The sequence below is a fragment of the Podarcis bocagei genome (assembly GCF_964188305.1).
Source record: "Podarcis bocagei genome assembly, chromosome: 12".
NCBI lineage: Eukaryota > Metazoa > Chordata > Lepidosauria > Squamata > Lacertidae > Podarcis > Podarcis bocagei.
Genome location: NC_138137.1, coordinates 6,903,211 through 6,920,127, shown reverse-complemented (window position 1 = coordinate 6,920,127; position 16,917 = coordinate 6,903,211). Strand labels below are relative to the sequence as shown.

At 42.0% G+C, this 16,917-nt stretch overlaps 1 protein-coding gene across 2 annotated transcripts in view; it reads left to right on the top strand.

The window, feature by feature from the left end:
* Positions 1-16,917, top strand: part of SEPTIN7 (septin 7) — a 37,397-nt gene that overhangs the window by 15,851 nt on the left and 4,629 nt on the right. The window contains exons 6-11 of one of the 2 annotated variants that reach the window (XM_081165193.1): positions 1,502-1,619; positions 3,924-4,016; positions 4,967-5,063; positions 5,416-5,467; positions 6,442-6,567; positions 15,179-15,199. In XM_081165193.1, the coding sequence (XP_081021319.1) occupies positions 1,502-1,619; positions 3,924-4,016; positions 4,967-5,063; positions 5,416-5,467; positions 6,442-6,567; positions 15,179-15,199 (507 nt within the window). The remainder of the gene's footprint in view (positions 1-1,501; positions 1,620-3,923; positions 4,017-4,966; positions 5,064-5,415; positions 5,468-6,441; positions 6,568-15,178; positions 15,200-16,917) is intronic. The other variant, XM_081165194.1, reaches the window with a different exon arrangement.

Genomic DNA, 16,917 nt, shown 5'->3' with positions numbered 1-16,917 from the left:
CTGTAGGAAATAGAAGGGTCAGGATCATCCTGCATGCAGATAATATGGTTATATTATCTCAGAAAAAGCAGATTGATGTGCTAGCTAACATCTGGAACAACTTTGCATTAATTTTACCAAAATTAAAGCCATTGAATTTGTTAGGGGTTCTCTCATGTTTAACTTGGCGATTTCTAATATCCCATTCAACAGTCTACATTGTTTTGTTATTTAGGGGTCCTTTTTACAGCGTCATTGGCATGCTGTTATCTTTAAAGCAAGATGACTTATAGGAGCCATCCTTATGCCTTCCAGATGATGTTAAACTCCTACACCCATTAGATGGGAGTTGTAGTCCAACATCATCTGGAAGGCACCAGGCTTGCTATAAGGGTTGCATTATTTTTTTCAGCACAGATGTAATGGTTGTTCAAGGGGCCATCCGAATAGCACTAGATTCAGCTTTCCTTGTCTGTCTTGGTATTGTTAACCCCAAATGCTCAAATCATTGTAGTTTTTAATTTCAACACTTACAGCTTAAAGTAATAGCTTCTGATACAAAATCTAAAATATACTATGATCCTGGATAAAGTTGCTGGCATGGAGCTGACCTAGGTCACTGGTTCTTGAACACATTCCTAAGCCATAGTGCCTGCCAGCCTTCGTTTCTCAGCTCCATGTGGATTCAGCTTCATTCAGTTTCTTTCATCCAGTCCCCATACTAGGTAGAGCCAGATACAGGGACAGTGAGGCTTGTAGCATCAGCCTCAAAAAGGCAAGAGCTGGATGATAGAAGGCAAGTGGCTCACTGAAAGCTACCTTTTTTGAAGCCTATTAATTTTTATTTAATAGATGCTTACTAAAAAAGGTTACTAAATAATGGCTTAATCAACTGCATAATATAAATGTCTAAAATTAATCTGCTTTCTTAACCTTATGCTGATGATGTGGTTAGAGTTAATAAAGAAAATTACTTGTTTTGGCATTTTTATAGACTGTTTTGGTTCATCTTTGAATTATGTTGTATTATTTCTCCAGTTAAATGGGAACTTCCCTTCTGAATAGTACACACCTCCTTAGAAATTTCCATCAGTCTCAGAATTTGAACAAACTTTGCTTCCTTTATCCAAATTGACTTGATGGGGACGGTGTCAGTTTTCCTGACCTTACTACTGGGATTGTGATTTGTCTTCAGTCCCATGTTGGTACTTAATCAGTTGGGTGGCACAGGAAACATCCAAGTCAGAAATGTAGTATCAGTATTATACAATGCTCTATATTCAAAGCTAGTTTTCAGTGTTAAACTCTGATAAGTTTGCAGGTGTAATGTTTGAAAAAATGCTTGGCTTATTCCTCTGTGACACATATTATTGCAGCTATTGAATAGGAAAATGAAATTCTGATAATTCATTACTTTTGTTGTGTGCATTTGATTATACAAAATTTTGCAGTGTAGGTGTTCAGAAGGGACTTTCTTAGCTGACAGCCATATTTTGTTGAATCACAATACTTTTTTTTAAAGACTCAAGCCTTTGGATATCGAGTTTATGAAGCGCCTGCATGAAAAAGTGAATATCATTCCACTTATTGCCAAAGCAGACACGCTTACACCTGAAGAATGTCAGCAGTTTAAAAAACAGGTGAATAGAAACTTTTACTATGAGAAAACGGAACTAATATTAAATAGGGGTGGGTGGGTGTACATACTATGTTTCACAGTGTAATTTAAAAATTTAATCCCCAAAGTGATGTCTAGCATCTCAGCAAGATATGTATTTTAGAAGTGGTAAGCTAATTTTTCCCCCGAAGCAAAAAAACATGAATACAGCTCCTGACAAGGGAAATGTGTTCACTGATCTGAACAATGAAAATGATAGTTCTTTCCATTTTTGTTAAAACTAAATGTTCTTAATTACCAGGTAGAATACATATGACATTCTCAATCTAAAACATGTTTGGTTTTTTGCCAGGCTTGTGCAGGGTTTTAGGGATTTGTCAGTATGTTTTTTGTTTTTGTTACACAGTAATACTTAATCACTGCTGTAAAGTTTACATTTAAAAGGTAGTGGTGCACTTGGAATGTAATTGTGGTTTGAAAATGATACATTGCACTTACTTGTGGTTTCTATATGCCGGATTGTAACTACCTGTAAGGCAGGTTGGATACCTTAAGCATAGTTAAGTCGGATCTCCTTCACTGACAGAAAACATAATTCTCTCCGCCCTCAAATCCAGCTTGCATCTTATTTCAAGCCCTAAGGAGAATACAGCAAGGGTGCCTGCTGTAAAACCAAAAGTAATGCATCTCTCAAAAGATGGCCGGGTATTCATAATGTATGGCAAATGTTTGTTGAATACATAAACTGTTCCGACTGTGGCAGGAATCTACCCAATTCTCATGGGAAATTGTAGCATGATATTTTAGAGTAATCAAGTGAAACTTTATTACATGGCATGGCAAAAGTCTGTAATTGTATTGGGACCAGTTGTTTGTTGTTGTAGCAGTTGTGTTCTCAAAATGTTTCTTCTGTACCATGAAAAATAAATAAAAAGATTCTAAAAAGAATAAAAACGAGAAGGCAGCGTGCAGAAATAGGGTATGGTGGCTTACTACCGTAGAGTGAGAGCATATCTCAGCTCTTGTAGAAAGCTTCCAAATCCTATGAAATGCATTTGGCTAACATAGATAATAAACAATTCACAAGGGATGTGGGGGGCGCTGTGGGTTAAACCACAGAACCTAGGGCTTGCTGATCGGAAGGTCGGCGGTTCGAATCCCCGCGACGGGGTGAGCTCCCGTTGCCTGGTCCCTGCTCCTGCCAACCTAGCAGTTCTAAAGCACATCAAAGTGCAAGTAGATAAATAAGTACTGCTTCAGCGGGAAGGTAAACGGTGTTTCCATGTGCTTCTCTGGTTCGCCAGAAGCGGCTTAGTCATGCTGGCCACATGACCCAGAAGCTGTACGCCGGCTCCCTCGGCCAGTAAAGTGAGATGAGTGCCTCAATACCAGAGTTATCCGCGACTGAACCTAATGGTCAGGGGTCCCTTTACCTTTACCTAGAAAGCTTCCAAATCCTATGAAATGCATTTTGACTAACATAGATAATAAACAATTCACAACTGCAAGTGGGACTTGCAGTTCAGTCATATTGGGACAGGAGCCATGTAAAGCTGTTCAGGCCTTTGGAAGAAGGGCAGAGTTTCAGGCAAGTGTAATGAGACCCCCCCCCCCCAAACATTCATCTGCTGTGCTATATAGTGCTAGAGGACTTTGGTTTGCTGCTGGCATCCAGCCCTGAAGCTGAGCATTCTATTGCCATAGAGTGTCCTTTCTCTTTGACTTCATCTTTGAAATATCCTTGTATTCTAAATATCCAAGCATGCATCTTCCAACACACTTCACCTCTCCTCACCCCCCCCCCCAGATGCTAACTTTAAACTGTTAGGGGCTTGCCTAGGCCAGTTACCCCTCTGCCCTCCCTTTTATTTTTATTTCCCCAACCAGCATCATAACACTCCGTGTCTCATGTGTCTCCCTGCCTCATGCCTCTTGAGCTCAAATACATTCAATGAATGTGTGCAGTATACCCAACTTATGATTAGGAAATAAGAACAATGGAGAAATCCAAGGATTCTGGCATAACTGTAGTAGACAGAAACATGTCCTTCTCATCCCCGCAAGGCTAATACCATAGACAGGAGTTCCCATATTTGGTGTTCAATGTGAATCAGCAAGTTTGATTTTCAGAAAATGGGATGAATTATTTTTAGTATTTCTGACAGGTTAATTTGCCACATACATTTCATATCTCCAGGAACCTCACAGGTCCTTTGTCAGGCAGGTTGTTTTGTTTATTTTTTTTTAAAGTAACTTGCAAATCTATGTATGCTTCATAAGCATGCCAAAAAACATTGCTTCTGTTTTCTATTAATATTTTTTTCAGATAATGAAAGAAATTCAAGAGCACAAAATTAAAATATACGAATTCCCAGAGACAGATGATGAAGAAGAAAATAAGTTGGTTAAAAAGATAAAGGTACAAAAAAATTAGAAATTGGTATAACATCTCATCTTGAGCTTTATACTTTGAACACAGAATGCTCTATAGATGGAGCTACCTACTCTATTGAAGGCACTGGGGGAACCCTTGCATGCAACCCCCCGCCCCAAGTGCCTGAACATACTAGATGTTGCTGTGTAATAACACTGGCTTTGTAGGGAAGTATGTTTTTGCTTCAATTAATAGATAATCTGCAGTTTGCCGTCGGCCCAAACCTGGACAAACTGGCTAATTTCAACTATGGTTAGTCATTTTCTGGGCTTCTATCAGCACTTGGAAATCTTAATATGTTTCTCAGAAGGTTTCTAACATCTCAGTTTTTCTCTTCCTCGTTTATTTTACAACCTTGTTCTCCTTTTGTTTGCTTGTTCTGAAGGGGTGTGGACTTGTGGTTTACCTAGGGCAGTTGTGGTAAATTCTTTCAGTCTTTCTGCTGTGTGATACAGGGGGAATGCCTCATGGAGGCTATTCTAATGTGAAGAGGCGTAGCTCAATGGTATAGCATCTGTCTGAAATCCTGAAAAGGCACTTCTAGCCAGTGTAGAAAATACTCAGCTGGATGGTTTGACTTGGTATGAGGCAGCTTGCTCTGTAGAATTGCAAAAGCATAGTAACGGAGAATGTATCTCAGATGGAAGCGTAGGGAAAGATTTCTGCTTGAGACATTGCAAAGATGATGGCACTTGGAAAATACTAGGGTCAATGGAACAATGGCCATCTATTTTCTGTTTGTTTTTTTAGCAAATGGAGGGAACTAAACCCGAGCTCTTTGCATGAAAAACATGTGCTCTACCATTGAGCTATGGCCTTTCCCATATAATGTTTCAAAAGTCCCTTTTGTTTATATCCAACTGGGGTATTTCGTGTATTCAGAGGAGTAAAACTGTGTACTTACACCCCCAAAATATACTCTTTCTGTCCTCCAGGACCGTTTACCTCTTGCTGTAGTAGGTAGCAATACTATCATTGAAGTCAACGGCAAGAGGGTTAGAGGAAGGCAATATCCTTGGGGTGTTGCAGAAGGTAAGTGCACAAAAGGCCATGTGTGATCTTCCCTGTAAGCCCAAAAAACATTAATAGGGTTGTGATTTGATGACATTCTGCTTTTCCAATAGTACACTCAAGGCAGCCAACAATATAACGTTATTACAGTAGCTTTTGTGGTTTTTTATTTGAACACATGATACATATAGTGACATCGTAATAGTGCAACATCAAATAGCTAGAATGGCTTCCTTTTCTGCTGTTTTTCCTTCAAAGTTAGTAGCAACAATGGTAAATAGAGGGTTGGCTTCCATAGTGTCCCTTCACCCCATCTGCTACTGGCAGATGTCTGTTTCCTGTATTTAAAAAATGTGACATTTTCCCCCTACAGTTGAAAATGGTGAACACTGTGACTTCACAATTCTAAGAAATATGTTGATAAGGTAAGCAAGTGATGTGCAGCACTGGTTTTGGCAATAGTGTTCCTTCCTTCCTTCCTTCCTTCCTTCCTTCCTTCCTTCCTTCCTTCCTTCCTTCCTTCCTTCCAGTTCTGTTGTGCTTCTTCCATCTATTGGGAGGCCTTCCACATTGCTGGACCTCATTGGAAGACTAGCAAAGTAGGCCCATTCCTTTCGTGAATTCTGTTGGAAAAGAAACTGGTATATTGTAATACTTTCTCTTCTTAACCAATGGTCATCTGAATAAACGATGAACTTTTAAAATAATATATATATATATATAAAATGCCTGTACTCAGTGGCCACTTTTAGTGTGTATAATTGTAGGATTTTTTCTGGTCAGGAAGAAATATTAAAAACTTAATATTTCCTGATATAGCTTTGACTATTTGGCTACATTTTCATAACAAAGCAAGCAAAGGAAAATCTCTTTTTTAATTTGTGAAAGTCGGCTGTTGAATATACCTCTGGATATTCTGGAATTGATATGTCAGTTGGTGGGATGTGTAGGTGCTTTTTTGGAGGCTAGAGTTTTAACAAGAAGGTGCAAGATGCAGAAACCACAGTCTGATCCTGAGTATACTTACATAAAAGCAAGTTCCATTGAATTAGATAGGGATTCATTGAATTGTGTGTTAGGATCAAGCTTTAAATTTGGGAAATACTTGTACATCAGACATTTTTTGGGGGGGTGAGGCATAATTTGGTTCCACAAATCTATTAAGAACATATGCAAAATATTAATGTATCCTCCCTATTGGGTATATTATATATGTATAGAATTCTCTAAACATGAAGTCGTTTGCATATTTCTTTAAGAACAAAAAATCACTGTATAAAGCACTTTTACATTTTAAAGCCACATGCCAAATGTTTTGCTTATTAAAATTAATGTTGTATTTATCAGCTATTATTCGGTAAAGGAAAGTTACTGATAAGTTCTTCTTTTTCTTAAATAGAACTCACATGCAGGACCTGAAAGACGTCACTAATAATGTCCATTATGAGAACTACCGAAGCAGAAAATTGGCGGCTGTTACGTACAATGGAGTTGACAACAACAAAAACAAAGGGCAGCTAACAAAGTAAGTGGTAGTAAAAGTGTTGATATGGTTTTTCCCACAAGTTCATGGAAAATTTGTTTTGGATCACATATTTGGCCATTCAGTCAAATCCTTAAAGGCTCATACACCACCAAAGTAATTGTTACAACTTACTTACTATTATTTATTACAGTTGTTTGTTTATATCTCACAGTTTACAAGAAACATTAACCTACCTTTTACTTTAAACTACAAGTGCCTTTTTGTATATGGATCATTCCAGCCAGTGAGAAAAAAGAGTGGGGCCTCCTGGGTCTTCATATGCCCATTTTGTAGGCAAGCAGGGAGAGGAGTTTATTTGTCATCGTGCCCATCCTTTGCAATCTCCTCCACCAGTAGTGTGCTTCCAGGATTTGTTGAAAAATTATGTATTTACGTGGGCCTTTGGGGTGCATTAGTCTGATCTGCTGCGCTTCAGGTCGTTAAGGATGCTGTGGAATTTATTACTCAATGCATTGACTTTAATTTATTTATTTTATTAAATTTGTGTACCGCCCTTCATCCAAATATATCAGGGCGGTTCACAAGATAAAAATACAGGATAGGTAAAGGTACCCCGACTGTTAAGTCCAGTTGCGGATGACTCTGGGGTTGCGGCGCTCATCTTGCTCTATAGGCCAAGGGAGCTGGTGTTTGTCCTCAGGCAGCTTCCGGGTCACGTGGCCAGCATGACTAAGCCGCTTCTGGCGAACCAGAGCAGCGCACGGAAACGCCATTTACCTTCCTGCTGGAGCGGTACCTATTTATCTACTTGCACTTTGGCGTGCTTTTGAACTGCTAGGTGGGCCTGGAGCTGGGACCGAGCAACTGGAGTTCACCCTGTTGCGGGGATTCGAACCGCCAACCTTCTGATCGGCAAGCCCTAGGCTCTGTGGTTTAGACCACAGCGCCACCCGCAGGATAGAAGCACAAAATATCTTCGCTGGCAGTCAGCGTTCATAACATTTTTAAATAATGGGTGGGCAGAAGTTTTTAGTTTTTGTAATATCAGCAGGAGTAGAAAGTTGTTCTTCTGTCAGCTGAGCTGCTGGAAACATATCTGATGTTGTTCGGTCAGCTGAGCTGGTGCCTGATTGTTGAGGGAAGATTGTCAACAAAGTACATTTTCTTCATAGGAAACATAATAGTCTTTGGTCGCACCATAGGTTCAAGTACGCTTGGCTGACATTAAGCTTTTAGTGTAGCTTCCAGCCTGAATTTGGCGGCTGAGGCAGTTTTATTTGCCTGGTGGGCTCACGTCAGGCAATTATGGGAATGTTTGCATGTCAATTTTATATAATTGAGCAGCTACATTATTCGATATATGGGTACGTAGTACTGCCATTAACTGACTTCCAATCTATACTGTATTGCCATCAGCAGGGTTCCATCTGGTTCCCATTGCTAGTCATCATCTGTAAGAAGAATCTATATGTCCTTGCTATTGCCTCACTTGCAAATTAAATTGTGTCCTCTTCTCTGATATATAAACACATTTTCATGGTTAAAGTTTCTGAAAGGTAGAAGGAATTTTATATTACACAGTTCATGGTGCAGAAGAGTACAAATAGAATGAAATATACTTAAATTGAGCTCAAGGTGCACAGAAAGTATTTATGGACTTGTACTCTTTTGATGGGGAATAATTGAATATGCATTATATTCATACAATAAACAGTGTAGGTTATATATATCTATATAACCCAGTATATTCCAATTGGTGCATTAAGTAATTAATGTAACACAGTTGTTTTACTGCAGAGACTATTTCTAGTAACTAAACTTTCAACAGGGTAGTGGTTTTTCTATGATTCAGATCTAATACTTACATTAAGAAGCTGCTGTCTGGAGAAATAAATAATGCAAACTGAAGATGATGAGAGATGCAAAAGTAATTGCAGTTGTTACCTACTGACAATCTCAAAGTTTGTCCCCCAACCATTAAGTTCAGTGAACTTTTATGTTTGCTCAAAAGTTAATTTTGGCTTTGTCTCTGGCACATGTCTGTCTTCTGTGCTCCCTCAAGTGGGTTTGCAGGATAGCCAGCTGAGGAGTTTTTCTTCTTGGAGCTGTCAAACAAAACAAGCCCATGCAGTTTCTGCATGCACAGTGTCAGGAAAGTGGGGAAATTAATTGAAGCTTCATCACCGAATGGGCTTCATCCCTTGCTTTCTCTTCATCCCACTTACTCAAATTTATTGGTTTCTGAATCTTATGAGGGCACTAACTTCTCTTTTAGGAGTTATTTTAAAGCAACATTAGTCAATTTTTGGAAGGTTAATTGCTTTTCAGACAAATTGTATCTGACAGTTGGCTTCCGGATTTTCAGTTTGAAGTCATAGATGGTAACCCTCATCACACATTGTTGCTAACTTCTCTCACTGCATAATGGATGTATATTTTTACTGCAAGAAAATTGATTTGTTCTTCATAATATGCTCCCTCATATTATTTTTTTTAATGTTAGGCCAATAGAATACAATTACAGCGAATGGAGTGGGTTGGGGGGTTAAATGCACGTCCAGGATACTTGAGGGCACAGTTTCCTGAATAATCCCAAATACATATTTTTTTAAACCAAGGGTTTATTGTAATTTTATAACGTAGAATGGCATTAATTAAAAATATAAGGAAAATGGAATGAATAAAAAACAAGTAAAAATACATGAAAGTATAATACCATAAGGAACATATTAGTTCACAGTAAAAAAAAAAATCATATTCTCAGGTCTTGTTTCACACATACAAGTCACAAGTATGTTTTTTTTAATCAGTTTATACATTTCTGAAATTGCAATGGTTTCTTCATCAATAAAGATGACTGGTAAGACCATTAAAGGGTCTGGCATTAGTCCTGTGCCCAAATACAAACTTAAACATTTTTGAGAGTTAACATTTCTGCGCCATTCAGAAGTTGGGAGTCAGACTCTCAAGTATATTTTGGTCTGCAGCATATTTTTTGAAACATAAATCATAGTGTAAATTACATCTGTTCACAATGTATGCTGCTTCACTATGAACAAACTATTACTATTATGTTTCAAATTTCTCTCATGAAGTTGGACCCTCCCAAGCATGTTGCATTGGTGTGTTTAGATTGGTGTGTTTTAGATCATACTTAAATTGGTTTGAAAAATGAAAGTTTCTGAAGTCCATCTGGCTTCATTGGAGGAGGATGCGACGCTGAGGCTTTCAGCAGCTCATTCTCATAATGCTAAAGGATTGTTTACACAGGGATGGGGAACATATAGCCCTCCAGATGTTGCTGGACTCTTGAGTAGGAAGATGTACAGGGAGAGTCATCCCTGTGCTCTGCTCTACATTTTGTTGCAGAACTCAGGAAAATGACTTCGTATTTTGGACCAGGAAGCCTATACCATGCTTTCTGCTTGATCAGCATCTTCACATGTTAACAAGGTTGTAGTTGAATAGTTCTCTGCTATCTTAAATAATAATTTCAGGGAAATTGTCCCTTTCCTGGTGTGTTGCTTTTCCCTGCATTGCTTTGATCAGTATACTAACGAAGCAAAGCGTTTTGATTTGACAGCATGAGACCGCTTCCCATGGTCCTTGAAATGTTCAGAGCGCTTCAAAGGGAACAATGGTTGCAATACATTGTGAAATTTCTGAAAATAATGTCATAGTGGTGATGCCATAAAGCCCACACTGTTTGTTGCATCGTTTAGCTGTCTAGGCTGGGCTTCCAGTTCTGCTTTGCATCTCAAAGAAGTGTGAAGCAAGCCAGGTAACCATGTTGTGCATTTTGGGGGCCAATTAAAAGTGCTGGTTTTAGCGTTTAAAGCCTTTGGGTCTGACCTAATGGAAAGACTACCTATACCCACACCAACCTGCCCACACAGGACAATCGGGGGCAGAGGTTTTCCTTGTTTGCCCACCACCAAAATCAGCCAAGTTGTCAGGCATGGTGTTCCCACACTACAGATTTTCATAAAGTCCTGGCAAACCACTTTTTCCATCTTGCTACTATTCTTCTTTTGGCTGCTGAATCTGTTAATACTGCTTTGGTTCTAAATCAGTTGCTGAGTTGCAAGGACTTATTAATTAATTAATTAATTAATTAATTAATTAATTAATTAATTAATAATGTGTTTTAAAGTGGTTACAGTGAACGTTTTGGATTTTATTTTATTACTGTTGAATTTCTAATTGTGTGCAAGCCGCATTGAGAGAGAGTTTGGCTCCTAAAGGCAGCCTATAAATATTTTCTAATAAAACTAAATATCAAAGGGTGATCTCCAGGTATTAAAAGCTAGGAAGAAGAAATATGTACCGTATTTTTCGGACTATTGGACGCACCGGTCCATAGGACGCACCTAGATTGGGGGGGGGGGGAAATAAAGGCAAAAAAAATTTATCCCCCCCCCGCCAGGCGCGGGGCTGGGGCGGGGAAGCCCGAGCTTCCCCCACCCCCAGAACGGGACCCAGAGCCATGCTTTGGCATCGCTCTGGGAACTTGCGGGGCTGGGGGAGGAGGAAGCCTTCCGCCAGCCTCCAAACCATGTCGGGAGACAGCGGGATGGCGCGCTGCGCCTCTCCCGCTGTCCCCCGAGCTTGTGGGGCTGGCGGTGGGGCTCTCCTGAAGCCGGGAGGTTGTGGGGATGGTGGGGGGGGGAGAAGCAGGCTTGCTTCTCCCTCCCCCAGCCTCCCGATCAGGTCGGGGAAAAGCGGGATAGCGGAGCGCCGCCATCCCGCTTTCCCCCGACCTGATCTGGAGGTTGTGGGGATGTGGGGGGGGGGAGAAGCAGGCTTGCTTCTCCCTCCCCCAGCCTCCCGATCAGGTCGGGGAAAAGTGGGATAGCGGAGCGCCACCATCCCGCTTTCCCCCGACCTGATCTGGAGGTTGTGGGGCTGGTGGGGGGGAGAAGCAGGCTTGCTTCTCCCTCCCCCAGCCTCCCGATCAGGTCGGGGAAAAGCGGGATGGCGGAGCGCCGCCATCCCGCTTTTCCACGACCTGATCTGGAGGTTGTGGGGCTGGTGGGGGGGAGAAGCAGGCTTGCTTCTCCCTCCCCCAGCCTCCCGATCAGGTCGGGGGAAAGCGGGATAGCGGAGCGCCGCCATCCCGCTTTTCCCCGACCTGATCTGGAGGTTGTGGGGATGTGGGGGGGGGAGAAGCAGGCTTGCTTCTCCCCCCGCCAGCCTCCCGATCAGGTCGGGGAAAAGCGGGATAGCGGAGCGCCGCCATCCCGCTTTTCCACGACCTGATCTGGAGGTTGTGGGGCTGGTGGGGGGGAGAAGCAGGCTTGCTTCTCCCTCCCCCAGCCTCCCGATCAGGTCGGGGAAAAGCGGGATAGCGGAGCGCCGCCATCCCGCTTTTCCACGACCTGATCTGGAGGTTGTGGGGCTGGTGGGGGGGAGAAGCAGGCTTGCTTCTCCCTCCCCCAGCCTCCCGATCAGGTCGGGGAAAAGCGGGATAGCGGAGCGCCGCCATCCCGCTTTTCCACGACCTGATCTGGAGGTTGTGGGGCTGGTGGGGGGGAGAAGCAGGCTTGCTTCTCCCTCCCCCAGCCTCCCGATCAGGTCGGGGAAAAGCGGGATAGCGGAGCGCCGCCATCCCGCTTTTCCACGACCTGATCTGGAGGTTGTGGGGCTGGTGGGGGGGAGAAGCAGGCTTGCTTCTCCCTCCCCCAGCCTCCCGATCAGGTCGGGGGAAAGCGGGATAGCGGAGCGCCGCCATCCCGCTTTTCCCCGACCTGATCTGGAGGTTGTGGGGGGGGGAGAAGCAGGCTTGCTTCTCCCCCCCGCCAGCCTCCCGATCAGGTCGGGGAAAAGCGGGATAGCGGAGCGCCGCCATCCCGCTTTTCCACGACCTGATCTGGAGGTTGTGGGGCTGGTGGGGGGGAGAAGCAGGCTTGCTTCTCCCCCCGCCAGCCTCCAGATCAGGTCGGGGAATAGCGGGGTGGCGGCTCTGCGCCTCCCCGCTGTCCCCAGCTTTTGGGTGCAGGCTGCTGCCCGCAAGCCTTGCGAGCCCGCGGTACATCCCGCCGGGCTTGCAAGACTTGGGATAGCTTCCTGAAGCCTGGAGAGCGAGAGGGGTCGGTGCGCACGGACCCCTCTCGCTCTCCAGGCTTCAGCAAAAGCCTGCATTCGCACCATAGGACGCACACACATTTCCCCTTCATTTTTGGAGGGGAAAAAGTGCGTCCTATAGTGCGAAAAATACGGTAATCCTGCTAAGATAACTACTTACAGTGATGCAATCTAATACTCTATATGCAGTCAGCAACTCAGTACAGTGGTACCTCTAGATGCTAACAGGATCCGTTCCGGAGCCCCATTCGCACCTAGAAGCAAACGTAACCCGTGTCTGCGGGTCACGTTTTGGCGCTTCTGCACATGCGTGTGATGTCATTTTGAGCGTCTGTGCATGTGCAAGCAGCGAAACCCGGAAGTAACACGCTCCGTTACTTCCAGGTTGCTGCGGAGCGCAACTCGAACACGCTCATCCCGAAGCACATTCAACCCGAGGTATGACTTAACTAATGTTAACTAATGTTAACTAATGTTAAGGTTCAGCAGAATGCAACTACTATGTAGGACATTCCTCATTTAATTTCTGCCCTCCCTTACAGTCTAACAGCTGTAAGGTACGTTAGACAGGATCCACAAGCTTTCATTTACTTAGCTTTTACTGCAACTTCAGATGACTCTTCAGCTAGGGAAGGAGTCATATATCTGATACGGTGGTGCTGGCAAACTGTTTGCTGTTGTGTCTTGTATCTTACGATCACGATGACTCTGTCCTTGTGCATGCTGTGGAGAATGGGATCTCTCTTCTGAGGTAGCAGATCGGGGTGGAGTTTTTTCATAGCTCTACAGGACTTGAATCTATCTCTTAACCATTAAGATTTAGAGAGCAGCAGTGAGCATATGAGACATGATTTGAGACACATGCAGGTCCCGTTTTCTGAACACAGTACATTTTCAGGAGATAATTGGTTAGGTGAGCATTTGCATATCAAGATGATGATTTTAATTATTTCCTATGGGAACATTTCTGATCCGTGATTTGTGCCTTCCTGCTTACTTCCTGAAATTGCTACAGACAGTTGGCAAAAGCCAAACAAAAGGAAAAACTGATTTGTCCACTCTCTCTTCCTCTGCCAACCAGCAAAACACAAGCAAGTAAGGAAGTGGGACAACTCTTGACTGTTCAGCTACCTGAATCAGCCATTTGTGTAGCTAGGTTTGGGTATAATTATTTGTGTTCAGGTAACTGAGATTTCAGATAACAAGCATTCAGACAGCGGGACCTGCATGTATAAATTCTTGAAAATGCATTTGAGCTTTTTTTAGTCAGTGTTGTGCCAATGCAACAAATAGTTCTCACCCTGGTGTCAAAGTTAAATTGCTGTATAGCTTGCCAACTCCTCCTTGCACACACATCTTGTTTTGTATCTAGCTGTGACGTACCTAGTAGTGTTGCATCAGTGCAACAGCACCTACCTAAAACAGTCCTATCTGGCTTCTGCAGCTGGGACAGGAAATAGGAAATACTTTTTAACTGAAGACTTCTTGGTTTGTTCAGTTGCAAGGGGCTTCATTTTGTTAAGCCAAGATACAGTGGTGCCTCGCAAGACGAAAATAATCCGTTCCGCGAGTCTCTTCGTCTAGCGGTTTTTTCGTCTTGCGAAGCAACCCTATTAGCGGATTAGCGCTATTAGCGGTTTAGTGGCTATTGAAGGCTTAGCGGCTTAGTGGCTAAAAGGCTATTAGCGGCTTAGAAAAAGGGGGGGGGGAGCGGGAAAAAATTGGAACACTCGCAAGACGTTTTCGTCTTGCGAAGCAAGCCCATAGGGAAATTCGTCTTGCGAAGCAGCTCAAAAACGGAAAACCCTTTCGTCTAGCGGGTTTTCCGTCTTGCGAGGCATTCGTCTTGCGGGGCACCACTGTATGATCATACAAATGTGGACATTGTTTGAATAGGTTAGATGGTTTCTACCTTGTTCTGGTTGAGCTATTGGGGGGGGGGCGGAATCAAAAAATTTTTTCCTTTCAGAAATTCCAGAGTAGCTATGATATTAGACCTTAGAAGTAATCTGTGAAATAGTTTGAATGGTTTATAAACCTGGAAGAATCTTTGAAATACAAGGCAGAGAGTGGAGTGACTCTTACAGTTGCCATTTTATCATCTGATCTTAATTATAGTAAATATTTTCCAGAGAAGCCTTTTGAGACCTCTGCTGGCGAGTTAAATGGTGCTATTGACCATTTTAACCATGCATACTAGCAGCAGTAGGCCTTGAGACAGTTGTGAATTGGTGTTTATTTTGAGAAGTTAAGCAAATGTCACTAAAATATTTAAGTTTTCATCTAAAGAGCATGCATTATTCCTTGCACACAAACACAGGTAAAAGGCTTTGCACATCAGGTCTGCATTAATTGTGTAGAGCACTTGAACTAACAGACTATTGAAAACAAAAAACTTAACTAGCTTTAACTAACAACCTGTCACTTTACAGTGGAAATCTTGCTGCTGGAGAGCATACAAACCAAAGTAGCTTCAAATCCATAATGAATTTGCTTTTTAATTATTGCTTTTTATTTTTGTGGTTTTATTTGAGCATGCTAAGCTTCTGTATTTTTTGTTTTTTAGATTTGACACAGTTGAAGGCATGTAAGTGGTCATTTAAATTTTTCAAAAGACTTAAGACAAGGATTAAAACAAAAAAGGCTTTTAATGTTGAGTGTAATTTTCAAAACTTTTATTTTCAGCGATTGCATTTGTTTTGCTTTTAATGTTTTATTATAAAATTCCCTAACATAAAGTTAAATATTTTTAGTGACATCTACTGTGAGAGCACATTTATTCACAGAGCAGAAGACCATTTGGATATAAAATCCTCATAATTTGCTTCTTTTCAGCACAGTGATTGATGGTATATGAAATTATCCTCAAGAACTTGTTAGCTTCATTTCTTTCCTCTGAAGCTGCAGTTGGTTAACGCGGCATTTGAAAGTGCCAAAATTATCAAATCAGAGTGCTGATAAAGAAGGCAAAAATGTAGATATATCATATCAGTAGCTTGCAGAGGTTCAGATTTCATTCTTTTTAGATGTTGTGTTCCAGAGAGAATAGTCAAAATGGCATGAATGTCAGCTAGGCACATGCACCCATTCCCCTCACCATTGAGAGGAAGTAGTGATTGATGAATTGGGTGGTATTGCATCCTGTTTGGACATGGCATGCCCCTAGCTGTCTGCCTTTAACCCCTCTTTTTCCAGGGAACAGATTGGCTCTGAGAGATTCCATGTTCAAGCATGGCACAGCCCAGTTCATTTCCATCTTCCAGAGCATTAAAGAACCAAAGACTCTCACCAGGTCAAGTGTCCTCTCTGGAACATAACACTCAAATAGGTGTTGTGTGTTTGAGTAGTTCTTGAGGTTTGCTCTAATTTTTGAACTGGGGAGGGGGGGTTATTCATATTTAAATGCACTGGAAATATCTATATTCAGTGCGTGCATTTAAAAACAGCATTTATTTGGACAAATACGTAAACATGCAACCTTGCAATAAAATTCCATTTATTGAAATCCTTTTTTGCTTTTAGTGATGATAATAGGCATCCTGATAATATTCCATGGAGAGGGCTTGTTTCTGTATTAATATAAGTTAACCGTAGTAGCTGCATTGAAATAGATTACACCATGTATTCTCTCTCTCCATGTGCAAATTCTTCACAGCAGGACTGGTTTTAATTAGTTCTTTAATTTTCTTGTCCCTTTCATCATTGGATAAAAGTACAAAATCTTTCAAATAAACATTGGGTGTGGCTTAACTTATATTACAGCAGAACCTCAGACATGTGAACTCATGGAGGCTGCTTCCATGAAATGATCATTTGCTTTTAGGTTCTCCTAACTTCACATTGTCTTCCTTTCTAGCTTCTTTTGTAACTCTTAAGCTCAGCCCTGCCATTCACCGTCCTTCGTAAACTTGGTTTGAATTCGCTTGCTGCTTCTTTCTAGCTCCTTGAAGTTGATTCCTTATACAGTACAGTGATCCATATTGACCAGATGAAGAATTTAAGGACTCTTACAGTAGAGTGGCCACTACAAAATTGCTCAAGAAGACATTCCCCATCAGTTTCTTAGCATCCAGGCTGATGTGGAATTACTGAGAAACCGGTGCTTCCTATTACCACATCCACAGCAAACAGAAGAGCTGTCTCATTGTGGCTGATGAATCTCTCCTGTCACACCTTAGCTGTTTTAAATGGAATCATACTGTCTGGGGTTTCCGCTGTAATCTCATTTGTATATAATTCTAGGTGGTTGAGAAGGCTGGATTTGATTTTGTTGTTTGCTACTTGTCCACTTACACAGTTTGCCCC